Raw genomic sequence first — 18335 nt, 5'->3', positions numbered from 1 at the left:
CTTATAGCTCCTGCAGGAACACTGCTCAAATGGCCAGTCTTTGCTCTCCTCTGTGCTGACCAGCAGAGAGAGAGTAATCCCCTGGGGTATACCTCAGATCGAAGACCGAGCACTGGACACCGCTCAGCAAGAGTGGGGGGCCTACCAGGGACGTCTGGAGGAGACGCAGACCCAGCTAACCACCACACTGACCAGATTGAGGCAGATGGGCCTAAGGTTCCTGAGCCTGGCCCAGTGGCTGGAGGAGATGGAGAAGGTGGCAACTATCAGATGTCATCGGAGGTCAGGCAGAGCCACCAAGGAGACTCAGCTGAAGAAACTCCAGGTCAGAGAGCGATAGGGTTTTTGCTAAAGAGCTTTCAAGTCCATATAAGATATGTGTCTTAATATTTTGTGCAAGTGTCAGTGGTTTAAAGCTCATTAATATGTTTTATTAATATTTTATTAATATTTTCTGCAAGTATCCTCTTTCTCTTTCACTGGTACACATGTAACACCTGGCTATACTGTAGATCACACAGTTACTTTAATTCAATATTTTTGGACAATAACAATCAGCTCACATTTTCTCAATGCTAATTTTAGGCCCAAAGACACAAAGAGGTAAATGAATCCTTTAAAAGAGCTTTAAAAATCCTTGAGCTGTCTTTGATTCAGATTTCTCCTTTGACTGTCAGTCACATCAAGTCAGTTCCCAAAACAGTGCACCAAATGACTCACTCAAAACTCAGCCACAACAATATCCAAGCCAAGAATAAGTTTTTGCCTTTCAAAATGAAAGTTATAAAGCATCCCAGGGCCTTGCACTACAATACATCACTTTTCTTACTTATGCATACACTCCACTCACACCAGGCATTTGAAAGAAAACAGCAGGGGGTAGAATATTTCCCTACTGGGTCTCCTCCCTCTGGAGCACGCTTCCTGTCAGTGTCAGGATGTCAGACAGTCTGAGTATTTTCCTTTTTTGCATTTAGAGGGACACACACACACGGATACAGACCCCTTGGCCCCATATCTTGTTTGTTATGTGATCTGTTTTTTCTTGTTTTCCTTTTCACCCATGTTTGCCCTTTTATTTAATAAAAACATATTTTTCAATTAAATTAACTAGATGATGCTAATAATTATATATTTCTCTGTGTCCCTTCTGAACAGGGGTGTCTTGAGGCAGTGCTTGCACGGCAGGGAGAAGTCGATGGCCTCTCCTCTCTGGCCCAACAGGTTCTGGAGGAAACCTACATCAGTAGTCGTGTCAGCGTTACTGCCACCCAGCTCGCTGCCCGCTACCATTCACTGCTGCTCAACATACAGGTTAGGCGCTCTCTACTGTCTGCTATTCAGTGATTCATATATCATCTCTTTACTCACTTCACAGATCTTCCATGTTTTAAAAACAGAACTGTTTTGTCAATAAATATTCCCTTGTTATTTACAGCAAGCATCGGTTCTTCCAAAAGATGGATATCATGTTTTGTAATCAATCTCTCCATATGTGTGCTGGTTTAGAGAAGCATCTAAATTTGCTATTTTAAATTTTATTTTAAATTTGCTATTTAACAGTTTATCAGATATGGCACATCTTTTTTCTTAGAAGTTTGAGTTTCTGTATATATTCACAACACAGAAGTCACTGTCAAGAATTCTATTTTCATTATGACTGTATGTTAGGATTAAATAATGCCTCTGGTGGTCAGGAAGTCCAGACACATACAATATTTCTTTTCCTGTCCACCAGAAGATTTTCCTGGAAAATACTTACCTGTCATCATGAGTTAAGAATAGCAAAACATAAAGCCTTAATGAGCTGGGTATAAGAACAAAACACACAAAAACACAAAAGTGATTACACTTTTGTGTTATAGTGTCTCAGTGATAGATAAAGAAAATGTGAAGTTGTGTGCATTGCCGTCAGGGGCTCTGACCACAGTGGGCTTCTCACACATGGTTATGCTCTCTCACCATGGAATTTGCTCCAGTGAGAGTTTGGACTTTGTTTCTGTAACACCCCATTGAAGTAGCTTTGAGAGTTATGCCTGTGAGCTCAGCCTGTGTTACTCTGTATACTCAGATCCAGCCTCTCTATTTGTCTGCTCCTCTGGGGGGGACTAAAGGAAAATCAATGTCTGGGGCTAAAGCTGTAATTAAACGCTACAGAAGGCAATCTCACACCCAGCACTGGTAGTGGAAAAGCTTTGCCTGCACTACATTGATTTTTACACCTTAGGTAACACATCTGAGTTTATGTGTGTCTCCCCCTCACTCCCTCTCTGTGTTTCTTTGTTTCTGTTATACCCCTTACAGCCCTTCCTTCCCCTCTCAAAATTGACTCAAGCATGCATATACTTACAGTCATGCCATTACATATGTATGCAGACACATAACATCCCTCTCACATTATGGATGCCTGTAATTATACTGCATGAAGTGGGGGCCATATGGGCTTGAGGTGGGAAGCTGTTACTTCTGTCTAGTCAGAAAAGGTGTGCACTCAGCACTATCAGCTAATTGGAGCTTCTCACCACAGGATTTGCAAGTTGAGTGAATAATGTGTCAAACCTGCAAGAAACCCTCTCCGTCCTCATGGTGGTGTTGACTCAAAATCTCAGTCAAGTGGATAATGCTTCAAAAACATAAAACCCCTCTCCACCTTGTAGTGAAGCTATTGACATTCTGCAGATGAATGAGTAGGGGGGAAACAGATATTTTCTGTTTTGATGGTTGATCAGAGAGCCTTTGGTCCTTGGTGGCCAAGGTAGACTGCTGAGGAACACCTCAGCCTTTAAAGAAAAAGATACAAACCATGTTTCCTGAATTTTCCCCTGACCAAATACAGTCAAAGTCTTAGTAACAATTCTAACCTCTGAAACAAAAAGCCTGCTGTTGTTGAAGTGAGGTTATTCACCTTCATGTTCATACTATTATAGATAATGTAATATGGTAGGGTAGCACTGTTATCCAGTTAATTGTTTAAGTTAGATTTTTTAAAAATCTTAATAAATTGGGCCAATATTTACTTTTTTATTGTCATGGTCTACTGTCATTATGACCACATATACAAAACCTGCCCTGAAATATGATGTTCTTTACACATTTATTTACAGTACAATTGTTCCAAAACAACAAAAACATGCATAAAACCTAAAATTAGTCACATATGAGCTTAATGCTTTTTGAGGATATCGGGATAAAGTAATAATATTGACTATCACTGTGAAGCAATTTCTGTCAGCAATGTACAGTAATTATAAAATATTTGTATTGGCTGTACCGTCCTTAAAAAAAAAAAAAAATATATATATATATATATATATATTATTTTTTATATTATTATTATTATTTTTTTTTTCATTTTTCAGGACACCATTAAGCAGCTACAGGAGGAGCTGAAGAGCATCGAAGAGGCTGAGAACCTTTGTGTGTCCTTCACTGACTGGTTCAGCTCCACTCAGAAAAGCTTCACAGCGTTAACTGACAGTTCTGAACCTCTGGACCGGGTCTCCATGGAGAAGAAGATGAAAAAACTAGAGGTATTGATCTTACCTTAATCTGTACTGTATTTACACGTGTGGTTAGATGGTTTAAATTTCACAGTCACAGTTCTAAACCACCATTTGTCAGTGAGGCTTTTGGATACAAGGTGTTGTGTGGCGCTTAATAAACCTCCCTGAACAGGTTGCAATAAATCACTACAGACGTTGGGTATTACCATGGCAAACTGATGAGTTAGCAAGACTTTGTAATGGAGAATTTGAGCACAAACTCATATGAGTCCAATATCCAAGCCAGCAAAAATGTCCTTGTGCAATCTCGTTTTCTGCCAAGCAACATACGGTACCTGCTAGTAACATGAAGTGTACAGATTTCTTTGGCAGCTACAATATGCTTGGCCAGTAAAATATGCATGAAAGCTTGCGAAGCATTCAGTGTACCTATAATATTTGGATAGACTAAAATAAAGTCACTGTAGTGGCATAATTGTAACAGTTTGTCTTTGTTCTCTGTTTGTCAAACAGTCACTGGAGGGAAGTATCCCTGCTCAAACATGCACAGACTGCAATAAAAAGAAAATCACCACTATCGTTTGCTTGGCATAGTTCATATCGAGTGTATAGAGGATTGGATGAGTATGTGTGTATTGATCGGCTCTTTATGAAGACAAAGCGGGTGCCGCTTTAGAGGAAGCGTGGTAGCAGGGAGAGACCTCCCACTGTGAAGCAGAGGATGAAGAAGCGCCGGTGTCAGGAGCCTGCTGGCACAGACACTGTAATTGATGCAGTGCCCTTACCGCTTCACATCACACACACACACACTTGTCTTGTAGTCTAACACTTGCTTCATATCATAAAACCCATCCAAAGTAGTAACTAACAAGCTGCAGCAAACTCTCAAACCCACGAATTCTGTTATTTCACAAATTTTATTTCCACTGCGTTTCTTTATTTAACACTACATCTAATTTCTCTCTGTCCTCCTCACACACATATCCAGAAACGCATTTACAGACACACACACAGACATTTACAATACATCATCTGGTGTGGGCTTTGCAGTAATCCCTGTCTGGGATCGATGCTCTGTCTCTGCATAGGGACTGAAGACATGCTGTCACCACATGTGTCCTTCCAGCACTGCAGATAACACACGAATGCGCCATCACTTACTCATTCTCCTGTAGTGAGAGCTACAGGGCTTTTCAGTGAGCTGCGATGATTATGCATTGACACAAAGACCAGTAGTCAATAGCTGCGTCAAGGGCCATTAGTTGGATTTAGACTTCATTTGATACTGAGTTGTAACTGTAAAAGCATAAGTCACACAGTAGTATGGGCCCCCGATTGCTAGGAATGTGTTGTAACTTCATTAAGAGCTCTGAAAATAAAAGTATTGTGATAATGTATAATGGTAAGATGTATACATTTTTTCAGAAGGCATCATTTGTCCTCTTGAACTGGGCAATTTTGGTAGCTTTGTGTATTTTAAATCATTAAATTCCTTACATCTCACACTTTCCCTGACTCTCCATCCAGAGCATCTTAACTTTTTAATAAATTTTTTTTAAAGATATTAGTTGTTGCTCCAGAAAGCATCCTCCATGCACTGGTTCCTCCAAAAATTGTATACAGCGCAAAATGCAAAAAATAAAAGGGTTCTTTACTGTCTCCTAATTAAGCCCCCCTTGCCTTCCCGTTCCATATTTTTAATTTCACTGGCATTTCATAAATGTTCAAGGGCATTTTATCCCCCAAATCCCTGTTGCTTTCTGATCCACAAAGTCAGTGCCTCCAAAAGCTAAACATAAACAGTAACAGTAAACAATGACAGCAGAGCTCACTGCTGCTCACAGGGTCGCCTTAGTAATATCCTACATCTGTTTGTAGATAATGTAACTGATGAACATGGTTGTCAGTGCCACAGTAGATGTATTACAGTAGATAATAGAGCCTGCGAACTGATGCAGAATAAGAAAAAGCATTGCTAGTGCTCATCATTTACAGTGGGTTCACAAGACACTTCACTTGGATAATTGAGGCTGACATGGTACAAGACACTTTACAGCATAAAGGGCACACTGTGTTCAGTGCCTCATATATAATGTTCACCAGACGGCACTGTCTACTACTGTAGTATTAGCAATATTCAATTATATGAGACTAAGCAGGTTTCTAGCAGTCCATCAGTGGCTAATTTCATCCAAAGACAGATTGTGAGACCAAATTGTGAAGATTCTGTTAAGCCAAGACAACTGAATTATTATTTTGTCCTTGCTGGAACAATTAGATGCTGAATTGAACTGTGGTGAGCGTTTTTAAAAAAAAATGGTTTTGTTTTTTTTAAATGTAAACATCATTCAGAAGTTTAAATTGTTCCTCAAATAGTTTTGGATCTGAAATGCACAATTTATCATAGACAAAACAAACTGTTCATGGAATGCACACTAACCGCCAGTTTCAACAAAATCTTGCAAGTTTAATTCAACATGTGGACAACCAGTAGTGATGCTAAGAGGGTTACAGGTATGAGATGAAAGCAGATGTTTCAATATGAAGTGAAGATAATGTGGAACTAAATCTACTGCAAATGGCAATTACTGCAGACTTCCTTTTTTTAGCTCACATGTTAACCACGCAGAATTGTATGGAGTTGAGATATATTGAGTGTCTCCTATTAAGGTCATAAGGCAGTGACAACATGACAACAGGAATGTTACTGGAAAGATGAACATGCCTGGAGCTTCATATTAAACAGCAAACATGGACATGTGCATACAGACACAGGTCTTGTTATATTATCAACAGCAGTAGCTGAAGGCCTGGGGTTGTTGCAGTGTGAAGCCGCTCTCTACTCAAGCAATAATAGACTGATGATGAAAGCTAGATGGCGTCCCATCGAGTGGAGGTGTGTGTGTGGTGTGTTGTGGTTGCCCTGGAAACCCCTGCAGCTACTGCTGCCGGTTAAGGGTCCTTATAATTGGGTCCTCCTTTCATATTATTCACTGTGGTTTATCCACACCATGACCTCCAAGTCTTCTTCACATCTCGCCATGCAGGTGTCAGCCTATCTGATGGGTTCAAAGCCTTTCAAAAACAATGCCAGGCTGGTCTAGGTGACTGCGGCAACCCTGGAGGTGAAGGACAAAGAAATCAGTGATACTGTGTTTCAATGTTAACGTCAAAGTCATGAAAACTATGATAGTAGGATTTCCTCATCCTAGAGCATATATGCTATAATTTTGGTACACCAGTACAGAGAAGCAGTCTTTTACTCTTCTTTCTTTAACTCAGCAGTGTATAAAATGCCTTGGTTTTATTATAAAGTAATGGTGATAACAACATAGTGGCATCCATGCTGAGTTGTATTTCTGCTCTCTATTTCACCCAGACTCTCCAGTCTGAGATCCAACATGGTCACAGTTTCCTTAAATCACTGAGGGAGCGCGCAGAGCAGGCAGCAGGCTTCCTGAACGAGGCTGGAGCTGAGAGTTTAGGAGGGGAGGTAGAGGCTCGTCTTGCCCAGCTGGAGGAACTCGCAGGTGGGCTGAGGCAGGAGCACAGCTTTCTACAGCGGTCATTACTGCTGGCTAAGGAGTTCCAGGACCGGTATAAGGCTCAGGCCCAGTGGCTGGTGGAGACCAGGGCTTTGCTCAGCACCCCGGTGGAGCCCAAGGCTGAACTGTACCAACGGAGAGCACTGCTTGCTAAGTATAAGGTATAGCAGCAACTATGTCATTTCTCAATCTTTTCTATGTGACTGTACTGTATTTAAATTGAAATCATGAATATAAAGTCCTACAAAGCATTTCATTAATGCCACGCTCAGTAATTCTGTACTTTAATGGGTCCAAATGGCAGCACGACCTTGCTGAATATTATTAGCTTAATGGACCACGAGTGTCCATACATGTCATAGCCCGTTAGCTCCAAACCTGAATATACTTTACATAGCTGCTTACCATTTTCCAGAGTATACCATTGCTTTTTATATTGATAAATGCTTATGCTGTGCTTTGGAAAATGGCTGACAGTATAATAGAACCCACTGGTTTTAAATTAACTAAAAAATGCAAAAACACTGGTGTAGTCCTTTTAATATTGAGCAGTGATCTAATATGACAATAGTAGCTAATTAGTAACCACAAAACATATTCACCTGTACTAAGGATGCTCTTTACTCTATATTAGAGGATACTAAAGATACACATTGTCTATCTGTGTCCCCAGGCTCTGTTGCAGATGGTTCAGTCCCATGATGGATCCATCAGGTCAGTGGTGGAGAAAGGAGATGCTCTGCTGGCCTCTGTTCACTATCCGTCTATCAGAGAGAAAATAAACAGACTGAAAAAGGACTACACTGAACTCTGTAATACTGCCATGGTGAGAACCTGTGCTCTAATAATAGTAGTTATGATATAGGGAGAGGAAAATGCTCTTTCCATGTGGGAGACCTAGTAAATGAATCCAGGCAAAAGATATGATCCCATAACAATTTCACCTATTGATTACATGTAACTCTTCAGTAATACAGACAAGACAGGTTTAAGAAGGCTAATAGATAAAGGGCATGCAACTCTGTGTCAGGAAGGTTGTTGTAATGGTGTGTTGAATAGGCTGTCAGTATAATTTGTGTGTGTGTGTGTGTGTGTGTGTGTGTGTGTGTGTGTGCGTGTGCGCGCTCACATTTTGTGAATTATGTGGTCCAGGCCCATGTGGAGAATCTGGAAGGCCAGGTGAAGGAACAGGAAGCTTACCACAACGAGCTCCAGGAAGTGGAGCGTTGGCTGCTCCAGATGTCCAGCAGGATGGTGACTCCTGATCCCACTGTGGGTGGCAGCCTGGAGGCAGCCACTCAACAGCTGGCCAGGCACAAGGTGACCAATCACATTACTTGATTTTTTGCTGTTGTTTACTGAGTTTGTAGCATATGATACAGCTTGAGCAATGAGCCTTAATTAGAGAGCAAAAGTTCTCACTTGCACCTACTTTGATCCTCAAGGAAATGCCAAATATTCTGACATAAGCTACTTGGTATTTGCTGAGCTGTCAGATTTAAAATGTTATGTAATTGTTGGTGTTATTATAATTAATAAACACCTTCTACACCATCTAGTAAAACTTTCCTTTCTTTAGGAGATGTGTATGTTTCTGTAATTGCATGTTGTAGCAAAATTGCTGAAGATTTCTCTTCAGCTGTTAGCATGCTATGGTTACTGTTTGTCTCAATAAACATTTTCTCTGACCTCCTGTGTCATTGACGAGTGGACAGACTCATTCTGTAATATATCTCCGCTGGAGACTCTTTCTAACATGATCCTACTTGTTACTTTGTCCTCCACAGGCCATCATGGAGGAAATCGCGGGCTTTGAGGATCGCTTGGCAGGCCTTAAGGAGCAAGGAGCCCACCTGGTACAAGGCTGCAGTGACCGTGTGCAGAGCAGGCTGAGACAGCAGGTCCAGGCTCACCAGCAAGGCACCAGAGACAGCTACTCTGCCATCTGTAGCACAGCGCAGAGAGTGAGTGAGGAGGAGGAGATGGAAAGAGGGAGGGAGGGGACATAGAGGAGGAGGAGGGAGAGATGGGAAGCTGAGAAAGACGTGTATTCTGTATTTGAAGTAGTGAAATGGCTCACATTTATAATTTAAGACATAAAAGACGCATTGGATGCACGCACATTTGCACATGCATCCATGGATGTGACCACACATGCATGCACAGACACACACACACACACACTCTACATATCAGTGCTTTTAATATTCAAGCAGCCTAGGCATCCACTTAATCCTAACCCATTCTGACACCTAAACCCATCTCTCAAGACAGCCCTTCACTGCCAGTGTAGAGGGCACGACCAATTAAGGCTGCCAAAGTGGAGCTCAACGGCAGCCATACTCAGACAAACCCCACTAGCCAAAATCACTAACTCAATCTCCCCATATTAATCTCTGCATATCCCCTGTCAACTCCACTTTTTCATGCCTGAGCCAAAAATGGTCACACGCCACTATTCAGTAGATCTGGCGAGCCCTCTAATCCAGCTCCACTCTGTCATTTTGGCAACCTCTACTCTGTCATCATAGCTCACCTCCCAAGACACCATCTCCACCAGCACTCGCACATCCAATCTGGCATTGTGTGATCCAGCCACACTTTACCACTACACTGCTGGCTTCCCCACAACTGCGCCTCCAGTGTTACGATGGCTGCCAACTGTGTCCCAGCACAACACAGCTCTAATATCCTGCCTGCCACTTGCCACCATGCCAACCTTCTAGCCTTTGCCAAATACACTGGGCGGTTTGCCAATACATGCCCCCCTTCCTTCCCTCTTTCGGGCTCTCATATTAACACTGTCAATCAGACCTTGCTGTTTCGCTCTCCCCTGGAGGCATGGACGCCTCCACATTCAACACCTGTCAAATACAACACTGCATAACTGCCTACTTGTTCAGGTTTTATCTTTTAATGTGTCTTTGTGTTTGGCCATACTATACTGGCTTCAAAGCTATGCAGTCTAGCAGTCTCTAGCTACAGCATTTACGGTTTCTTTAATTTTATATTTGTGTTATTGCACATGTGTGTTTTGCTATTGTTAGTTGAAAATATTTTGTCCTCACTTCAGTTTCTTTCTTGAATTGATATGTAGGAGTTTCAGGACTGTGAATTTAATGGAACCCAATATTGAAAGTCTTTTCAATATCTTTTTTGGCTTGAGTGTTCAATCCAGATGTATAGCACTGAAATGTATCTGTCCATGTCTTACAGGTATATCAGAGTCTGGACCATGAGTTACAGAGACACGTTAGTCTCCAAGACACATTGCAGCAGTGCCAGAACTGGTTGACATCTGCCTCAGAGGAACCAGAGCCTCCTGCACATCCTCCTCTAAGCCTGGAGGAGGCGCTACAGCAGGTCAGTAAGCCAATACCGATTCCTTAACAAAAAGTTTATTTTTCAAGGACTTAATGAACATCATAACTGATTAGATGGACAAAGTACATGTAGTTTTGCAGATTGTCCTGTAGGCATAATATGATCAGTCAATAAAATTATAGAACCATTAACAGACACATTTTTTGGCAGGTGAAGCAGGAGCGGGCTCTCCAGGAACAGGCCAGCACTTACCTCCAGCTTGTGTGCTCAACATGTGACCTATCCGAGCTGAGGGTCAGGGAGACCGCAGCAGCTATCCAGCAGGTCAAACTACAGGTCAGTTAGCATTAACACGCCTTTAAACAAAAGATAGACAGTTTCACAGTCAGTGTTGCTGTAGAAGTCAGCTGTTCAGCTTTTAAAATTGAATACTTTGCTTGACAAAATACTTGATCATGAATTGATTCCATTGTGTTTTTGTGTCTAGATTGAGGAGCGCATGCTGCTTTGTGAGGAGGTTGCAGACAGCTGGAGGGACATTGAGGAACAGAAGGCAGATCTGGAGGCCCAACTGAGAGAGACCGATCAGCAACTTCAGAACCTCATCAGGAGACCTGCAGAGCTGGAGCCCAAGATTGCACAGAACCAGCTGGACAAGGCACAGGTCTGTTTGGTTTGTATGGTGATGATAAATTATTTTTGTTTTATAAATTCATTCTACAACAACACTTAAAATTAAATTGTAGATGTCATTGTCTAGGCAAAATTTTTGACTAATCAAGCAAATCAACTCAAACTCAACTTCAGTGTGACTGTGAATATCCGCTATCTTTCCTGCAGGAATTCCTTCAGCAGATTAGGGAGAGACAGTCAGAGGTAACCCATATGAATGAAGCCATTGGTAGGCTGACAGATGGACAGGTCTCTCCTGCCCTGGAGGAGATAAGGAGACTTAGGAGAAGCTGGACGGACCTGGGCCAGCAGGCAGAAGAACTGGAGGCCCAGCGGGGGGAGGACATGCAGCGAAGTGGAGAGTACCAGGAGATTGTTGTTGCAGTGGAGGAACTTTTCCACCAAGTATCCAGGGAATGGGACTACCTCGCCAGGTATTAAGCTCTTCTGTGGATGCTGTGGTGTTTCACTTTTTTGTGTAGATTTTTAAACATACTGTACATTTGTTTCCAAGTGGATGTATTTATTTTTTGACAAGACTATATATACAATATTTACTGTATATACACACACTTCCTCTGGTGTTACAATCATTGCTTCCTCTTTGTCTCATCAAAGATAATTAGTGTATATCTTTATTACTATACTACTGTATAGACCAGATGTCCCTCAACCCATGCCTGTGTGTACCTAGGGCTGACACAGAGAGTACAAGTGAGCATCTAGAGGCTCTGAGGAAGCTTTCCAGTGACCTAGAGGAGCAGAGAGCAACTCTAGAAGACCTCAGAGACCAGAGACAAGCTATCCTGCCTCGACTTAGCCTGCTAGACAAGGAACTAGTCAAGCAACAGGTGGAGCTCCATTCTCATAGTTCTTCAGCTGCTTCTTAAGATGGTTGGAAACTTATAATAATGTGTATAAGTATTTTTATACAGTGTTCTGCCTTTCACTAGGTGGGTCATCTGGAGCAGCGCTGGGCCCAGCTTGAAACCCTGATTCAACAGAAAATCCAGGACTCCGCACAGACACTAGAGGATCTTGCCCGGGTTGAAAGCCAACTAAGGGATGCCCGGGAGTGGGTGGAGGAGCAGCGGCCTTCTCTTACCTCTGCGCTGAAAACCAGCCCACCCCCCGATCTGGCCCAGAGTTTCCTGTTTGACCACCTGAGTGTGTGTGTAGAACTGGAGGCCCGTCAGCAGCTGCTGGGTCAGGCAGTGAGTGAGGCCCAGGCTGTGGCTTCCAGACTGGGGCTGAGTGAGAAGAGATATATACAGGAGCTTGTTGAACAAGCCCAGACTGAGGTGGAGGCTCTGGGGGCTCGGGTGGCCCAAAGGAGGAAGTACCTCAGTAAGGTAAACAGCTGGATTTTTGTATTGGATTAAAATTTTAATTATGTCCTTAAAGGACCTAACTTTCTTCTGATCTGTTGAAAATGTCTGGTCAAAACAAGAAACCAGGTAGTCCCAGAAATAAAATAACCCCATGTTGTTACTGATTAGAAAAATATGCTATGTCTTTTCCAAGCTGTTAGAATTTTATGAATAATTTGTCATGTTTAATTCCTTCTCTAGGCCTTCACAGAGAGGACACAGTTCCTTCAAGGCCTGGGGAGAGCACTGTCTTGGGTACAGCAACAGGAGAGGAAGGCCTTAATAGATGACCACATAGCGCTTCTCCCTGAGGACCTAGCCAAACAGGTTGCTGCTTGTCGGTGCGTCCAGAGTGGTTTACGAGCATACCAGAGAGAGCTGGCATCTCTCTGGGTACAAGGGCGAGAGCTAGAAAGAGATGCCACTGACAAAGAGAGAGCAGAAACCCTGGCGAGACTTGAGAAGCTACAAGCAGCATTTGAAACCGCCCTCCAGAGGACCAGCCAGCGTCTCGCAAACTTAGAGAAAGCCTTGACCTCCAGGAAGTACTTCCAGGTTGACCTGGATAAGACTTGCCACTGGTTGAGACGAGCAGATGCCATCACCTTCCCTGAAATCAATTTAAGCAACATTGACGATAGCTCGGAGTTGCAACCACAACTGTCTAACTTTCAGAATGTCCTAGAACAAGCTTCAGAGTACGAGAATCTTCTTCTTATCGTCCAAAGAATAGGCCAGGAGATCCTCCCTACTCTGAACGAGATTGATCATTGCTACCTAGATGAGAGGCTCAATGCCCTGCCTCAGCAGTACAACGCCATCCTCGCTCTAGCCAAAGAGAAAAAAGACCAAGTCCAACAAATAATCTTAGAGCGAAAAGAGTTCAGCACTTTCTTTGATATTACTCGTAATGCACTGGAGGAGCTTCAGGAGCAGTTTGACAATCTGGAGAAGCAGACTATCAGTATTAAAGATGAGGAACTTGTTTGTCTAATTAATGAACACAGAAATATTAATGAAAATTTATTCCATATTAGCCCCGCTGTGAGAGAACTGCATGGAAAAAATGAGGGGTTTCTTAGTAGGGGTCAGAAATACAGAGCTGAAGAGACACATCAGCTGGTCAGCCTCCACAACACACTGAAAAGGTTAAATGATCAGAAAATTAAGCACTTAGATGATTGCTTTAAAACACTTGTTGAACACAACAGGGTACCCGCAAAGTTGGACTTAGAGGTTAAGTCTGTGAAAGAGAAGCTGGTCAGACTTAAGTCAGACACAGAACTTGGTGCCATGGATAAAATCACAAGTCTTTATTCGCTGCTTGAAAGTCTGGATTGTGTGAGCTCTCAGGCTGAAGAATGTAATCAACAAACTAAAGGCCTTGGTCTGAAGTTTGATCCCACTGCCTTTCAGGAAACTACACTGCAGCTTCAATCATTGCAGTCTTTAAGGCTTGAAGTAAAATGTTTTGTTGAAGAAAGTGAAACAAAAGTCACACAGAATGAAGATTTCACAAAAGAGATTGAGAAAATGTTGGAATGGCTGAGGACTATCAAGGACAAATTGGAAGAGCCATTGACCCTTTCAGCGGTCAAAATTGAGAGGGTATATGAGGAAATGTGCAAACTGAAGATCGTGGAAGAGGAAGTGAAGAGTAGATTTAGGATAGGAGATGCCTTGGGTAGCAGAGAAAAGCAAAGATATTGTAGTAGAAAGGAAACTGTTCCTGCTCACACAGAAGAGAAACTACAGGAGCTTGCAAAGCTGGGAGCTGAAGTTCAACAAGCCATTAGCAAAAAACAGGTATGTGTATATGTTATTCAGAAATTACAATCATAGGGACATTTTCTATTCATTTAGTTTTCTAATTGATACAAATTTGATTAAAACTGAATGGAAATTACTGTCAGGAATCTGATCCATCATTCATGGCTTGAATCTACTGAATATTATTAGTCTCCTGTTCACCCATACTATCAATATTAATAGGCTTAGGGAAGCTGGAACATTTAAAAGGCAGTTCAAGAGATTCCATGAAGTTTGAATAAGTACTTAATGTTATTAATTTATAACTGTTGTGGGGATCTAATGTACTTAAATACTATATCCCCAAGATTCAATTATGTTGCATAATAAGTAAAAGTTATAATGACATACAGTTGCAGAGCCTTTTCTAATCAGCAGTTTTACAGAGAAAAAGTGTAAATACCACTCATTTCATTCCCCACTGATGAAAATTTTGACCTTTGACATTTTCAGAGGAAGCTGTATAAAAACATGGATTACAAAATTAGATTTCCAACATGTGCCAATCATTTTTACTGTGCATACTACTATAGTGGAAAGTTGAATTAAAGCGCTGGAACAGGAACTTTTTACACATCTGCAGAGACAGTGTACTTTAATATTTTTTTGCTTACATGGCCATGCTTGTAATGATTTAGGCATGCATTTCTAACTTCATTTTTGTGAAGAAATTCATGTAGAAAGAAGCAAGTCAATGAAATCACCTTCTGCATATTCTAGCTGGCTGTGGATCAAGCTCTTTCCCTGGTCCAGAGGCACCACTTATCTCTGCAGTCCATGCAGACATGGCTGGACTCCGCTGCGGCTGTGCTCCAGAGGGCCAGCACAGGGGTGGAGCTTGAGAGCCAGACAGATTGTATGCGGGAGCTGGAAGAAATTTCAGCCCAGGAAAAGAACTTCACAGCTGGTTTAGGGGAACTGAGGAGTTTGGATCCTGTGCTGGAGGACTTGATGGAAGCAGGAGTGATGAGTGAACTTACAGAAAAAGTTGAGGCAATGCAGCTGAGAAACACAGAAGTCAAACAGCAAATGTATTCTTACAGAGAGGTGCTTCAGAGGTGTGTATTAATGTTAATGTGGAGCCAAGTAACATATGTATACACCGCTTGCATGTGCAGTCCATATGATGCATATTTTAATAATAAATCTCCCTCAATAGCAGTCTGTAATTTGTATAATTTTCTCAGTTGTGCAGCTCTATGGGCTTCCTTCCAACATGAGAAAGAGACACTAGTTGAACAGATGAATGACGCAGAGAGCAAGATGGCCATGTTCACTACAGCTAAAGCCATCAGCATCCAGAAGGCAGAGGAAAAGTGTCAGAGATATAAGGTGAGACACTGTCTTACACTCATAAAACAGAGATACTGTAGAAAAAGGGTTATCCGATGTTTATAGAAATCGTCTAACTTGCATGTGCTGTGTCCCACATGACTGTTATAGTAAATTCCAACATTTGTTCTTGTCATGACAGCAGATGCTCATCAATATTTAAACAGTGGAGTGTTCATGCATTATTCCTTGTGTGTGTGCAGAGTTGTATCTTTTAGGGAAGAGTTTAAGTTTCCCATAGTATAAATGTTTCAGAAGACTGCATTTATGAGACTTGTGTGTATTTACTGTCATATTTTGGCTGTAGTCTCTGGTGGCTCACATCGACCTGCTAGAGTTGCCTCTAAATGCTTTGAAAGAGAATGCAACAGAGTTAGAGCAGATCATCTCTGAGGCCAGCAAAGCTGTCACCAGCCACTCTGTGTCGTCACTGTGGCAACGGTGGACCAGGCTCTGCAGTGTGGCCCGAGCCCAGGAGAGGGCACTGGAGGACACTGCAAGGGAGTGGAGGAACTTTACTGAAAAGGTAAGAGAAGATACTGCACATTTGTTGCTGATATTATACATGGTCCCCTGTGTGAGTGTGTACTCTGCATGTCCAAGTGCATACTGTATGTGTGGTGAGTTTATGCTCACATGACACATCCCACAAACACACAAGTCTAGAAAATTGTTCTTGCTTCTACAGATTTAGGTCAAATGCAGCAACAACTGAATACCAGTTGGTGTGCTGTGATGTAACTCCAGGCTTCAGGCCAGTTGTTTCCTCCAGCCAAAACACTGTGTCATGAAGCGTTTTCCTGCCTTTCGACCTATTTTAAGTGTGAATGCTGTCAGCGCCCAAGAATTCCCACAAAGCACTGCTCCTAAAAAGGAAATTGGGTCAAACTGTAAGGAATGGTGGTCACTCCCTATATATGTGGCACTTTTCCTGATGTCCACTGGTTTTTTATGGCCCCTTTGTTCAACTGGACATGCTGTCATGCTCTAGTCTTGTTTCTGCTTTTGACTATCACAGGGAATACTGTATACTGTAGATAAAACTTTGAAAGATTATTAGTGAAATAAAGAAATGTCACATGTGAGGTCACACATATTTTTTTGCTCTCAAATTGATTTATTTGTAGGATTTTTAGAGGCCTGAAGACGGTAAAAGTATTTCACTTTTTTTTTTCTTTTTTATTCCTTAAATCATCTTGTTGACCTTTTAGATTTATTTGTCCTGGCCCCTAGGTTTGGAACCACTGCTCTAAATCCCCACCATTAAGCTCAAAAGTTTTTTGACTTTTCATGATAGAATTCATGAAACTTTTTCTTTCAAATTGGCTTTCTGGTCCACAGAAATGAGGGTTTGTGAACACAACACGGTAGATATCTGGGATAGATGTCTTTCAGTAGCATAATAATATTCAAAAAAGGGGATCAATAAAGTATTTATGATTCTGATTCTGAAATGACACCTTTCAATCAAATGGAAAGGTTGGAGTCAGGTGCCCTGTGGATTTTCTTGTAAACAAATGTTATGTTTGTGTCATGTGTCATCGTCCCTGTATATGTGCACTATATAAACAAAACAGGGACCAACTTGTAAAAACATTGCACCATAGTGCTACAAGAGGTAAAAACCTCCACAGGGTAGCATTGACACAGATGTACTAGCCTACTGGAGTAATCCTCCACTCTTTCTAGGATTATCAGTAAATTATTAACCCCAAATCTGTTGCATCAACTGAGTCTTTGAACATTAACTTCCCTCAGATGGAGAAGGTGCGCTCTGTGTCCCAAGACCTCCACAGTCGTGTCCCAGACAGCACAGTTGAGAAGGCTGCCACAAGGGCAGCGCTTCAGAGCCTCCTAGAGTACCATGACTCCTTCACCCTGGAGGTGGAGAGGGAACAGTCCATCCTGGCCCTGCTGGGGCAACACACTTGCAGCCTCAGAGGAGAGGAGGAGGAGGCGATGGAGAAAAAGACAGAGAATGGACATGTGGAGACACCTTGCCTACAAGAGATCAGAAGCATGCAGGAGCAATATGACAGGTGAGTAACCCAGGATTGACCCAATGACTTTGTATGTACTAAAAATGTATATTAATAGCTTCTTAATTATAGATTCATATTTAAACTCACTACATAGGGACTTACTATATATATAAAAAATATTAGCAGTTGCACTTATAGTATAAAGTTTTGTAGAACAAAATTTGCAGAAGAACGGAACAAGATATTTTATCAGCGAACAAACAAAGTTCAAGTTGTTTTACAGTCCGTCAGTTGAGGGGAATAAAAGACTCACTCTTAGGACTTCCAAGTTCTTTTGTGTTGACTCTTTTTACTATATCTACTGTTATTTTTATTCTAAAAATCTATTGGTGCATGCTTCAAACATGTATGATTAACTTTGAAAAAATGTTTTTGTTTGAAGCAAGACAAGCAGTTTAATTTGTATTTTATTTTCATGGAAGTTGCATATAATTTTGTAAGAACAGGGACCAAAAAATAAAATGAATATCCCATTTAGATTTAAACAATTTTGTATGATTTTTTTTTTAATGCTGTGTCTTGTCTAGCCTTGTGTTGAGGGTACGAGCCAGCAGGGCTCAGGTACACCAGGAGTTGAGGGAGAGAGAGGAGGTTGAGAAGGAGCTAGGCTTGGTCAAAGGCTGGATCCAAGATACTCGTGGCTTACTGCTGAGTCCCACTGCGGACCTGGATTCACTGCTGCAAGAGCTAGAGGTAGGCCACTATATGTATACACATACACCTTACACATAAGGAATA

General features: G+C 41.8%; 1 protein-coding gene across 17 annotated transcripts in view; it reads left to right on the top strand.

Annotated features, from left to right (window-relative positions):
- Positions 1-18335, top strand: part of syne1a (spectrin repeat containing, nuclear envelope 1a) — a 134861-nt gene that overhangs the window by 68205 nt on the left and 48321 nt on the right. For all 17 annotated transcript variants that reach the window (XR_006374844.1, XR_006374845.1, XM_044168435.1 and 14 more), the window contains 19 exons: positions 8-325; positions 1159-1314; positions 3360-3530; positions 6883-7209; positions 7722-7874; positions 8201-8368; positions 8836-9012; positions 10265-10411; positions 10583-10708; positions 10860-11036; positions 11213-11478; positions 11739-11895; positions 11998-12396; positions 12616-14220; positions 14944-15281; positions 15411-15555; positions 15863-16081; positions 17314-17594; positions 18125-18290. Coding sequence is in view for 15 of the 17 variants with exons in the window: in XM_044168435.1 (XP_044024370.1) it covers positions 8-325; positions 1159-1314; positions 3360-3530; positions 6883-7209; positions 7722-7874; positions 8201-8368; positions 8836-9012; positions 10265-10411; positions 10583-10708; positions 10860-11036; positions 11213-11478; positions 11739-11895; positions 11998-12396; positions 12616-14220; positions 14944-15281; positions 15411-15555; positions 15863-16081; positions 17314-17594; positions 18125-18290 (5496 nt within the window). In the remaining 2 variants the exon portion in view is untranslated. The remainder of the gene's footprint in view (positions 1-7; positions 326-1158; positions 1315-3359; positions 3531-6882; positions 7210-7721; positions 7875-8200; positions 8369-8835; positions 9013-10264; positions 10412-10582; positions 10709-10859; positions 11037-11212; positions 11479-11738; positions 11896-11997; positions 12397-12615; positions 14221-14943; positions 15282-15410; positions 15556-15862; positions 16082-17313; positions 17595-18124; positions 18291-18335) is intronic.

This window comes from Siniperca chuatsi, linkage group LG16 (genome assembly GCF_020085105.1).
Source record: "Siniperca chuatsi isolate FFG_IHB_CAS linkage group LG16, ASM2008510v1, whole genome shotgun sequence".
Classification (NCBI taxonomy): Eukaryota; Metazoa; Chordata; class Actinopteri; order Centrarchiformes; family Sinipercidae; genus Siniperca; species Siniperca chuatsi.
The sequence above is the reverse complement of the archived record's forward strand: the minus strand, read 5'-3'. Positions and strand labels throughout refer to the sequence as shown.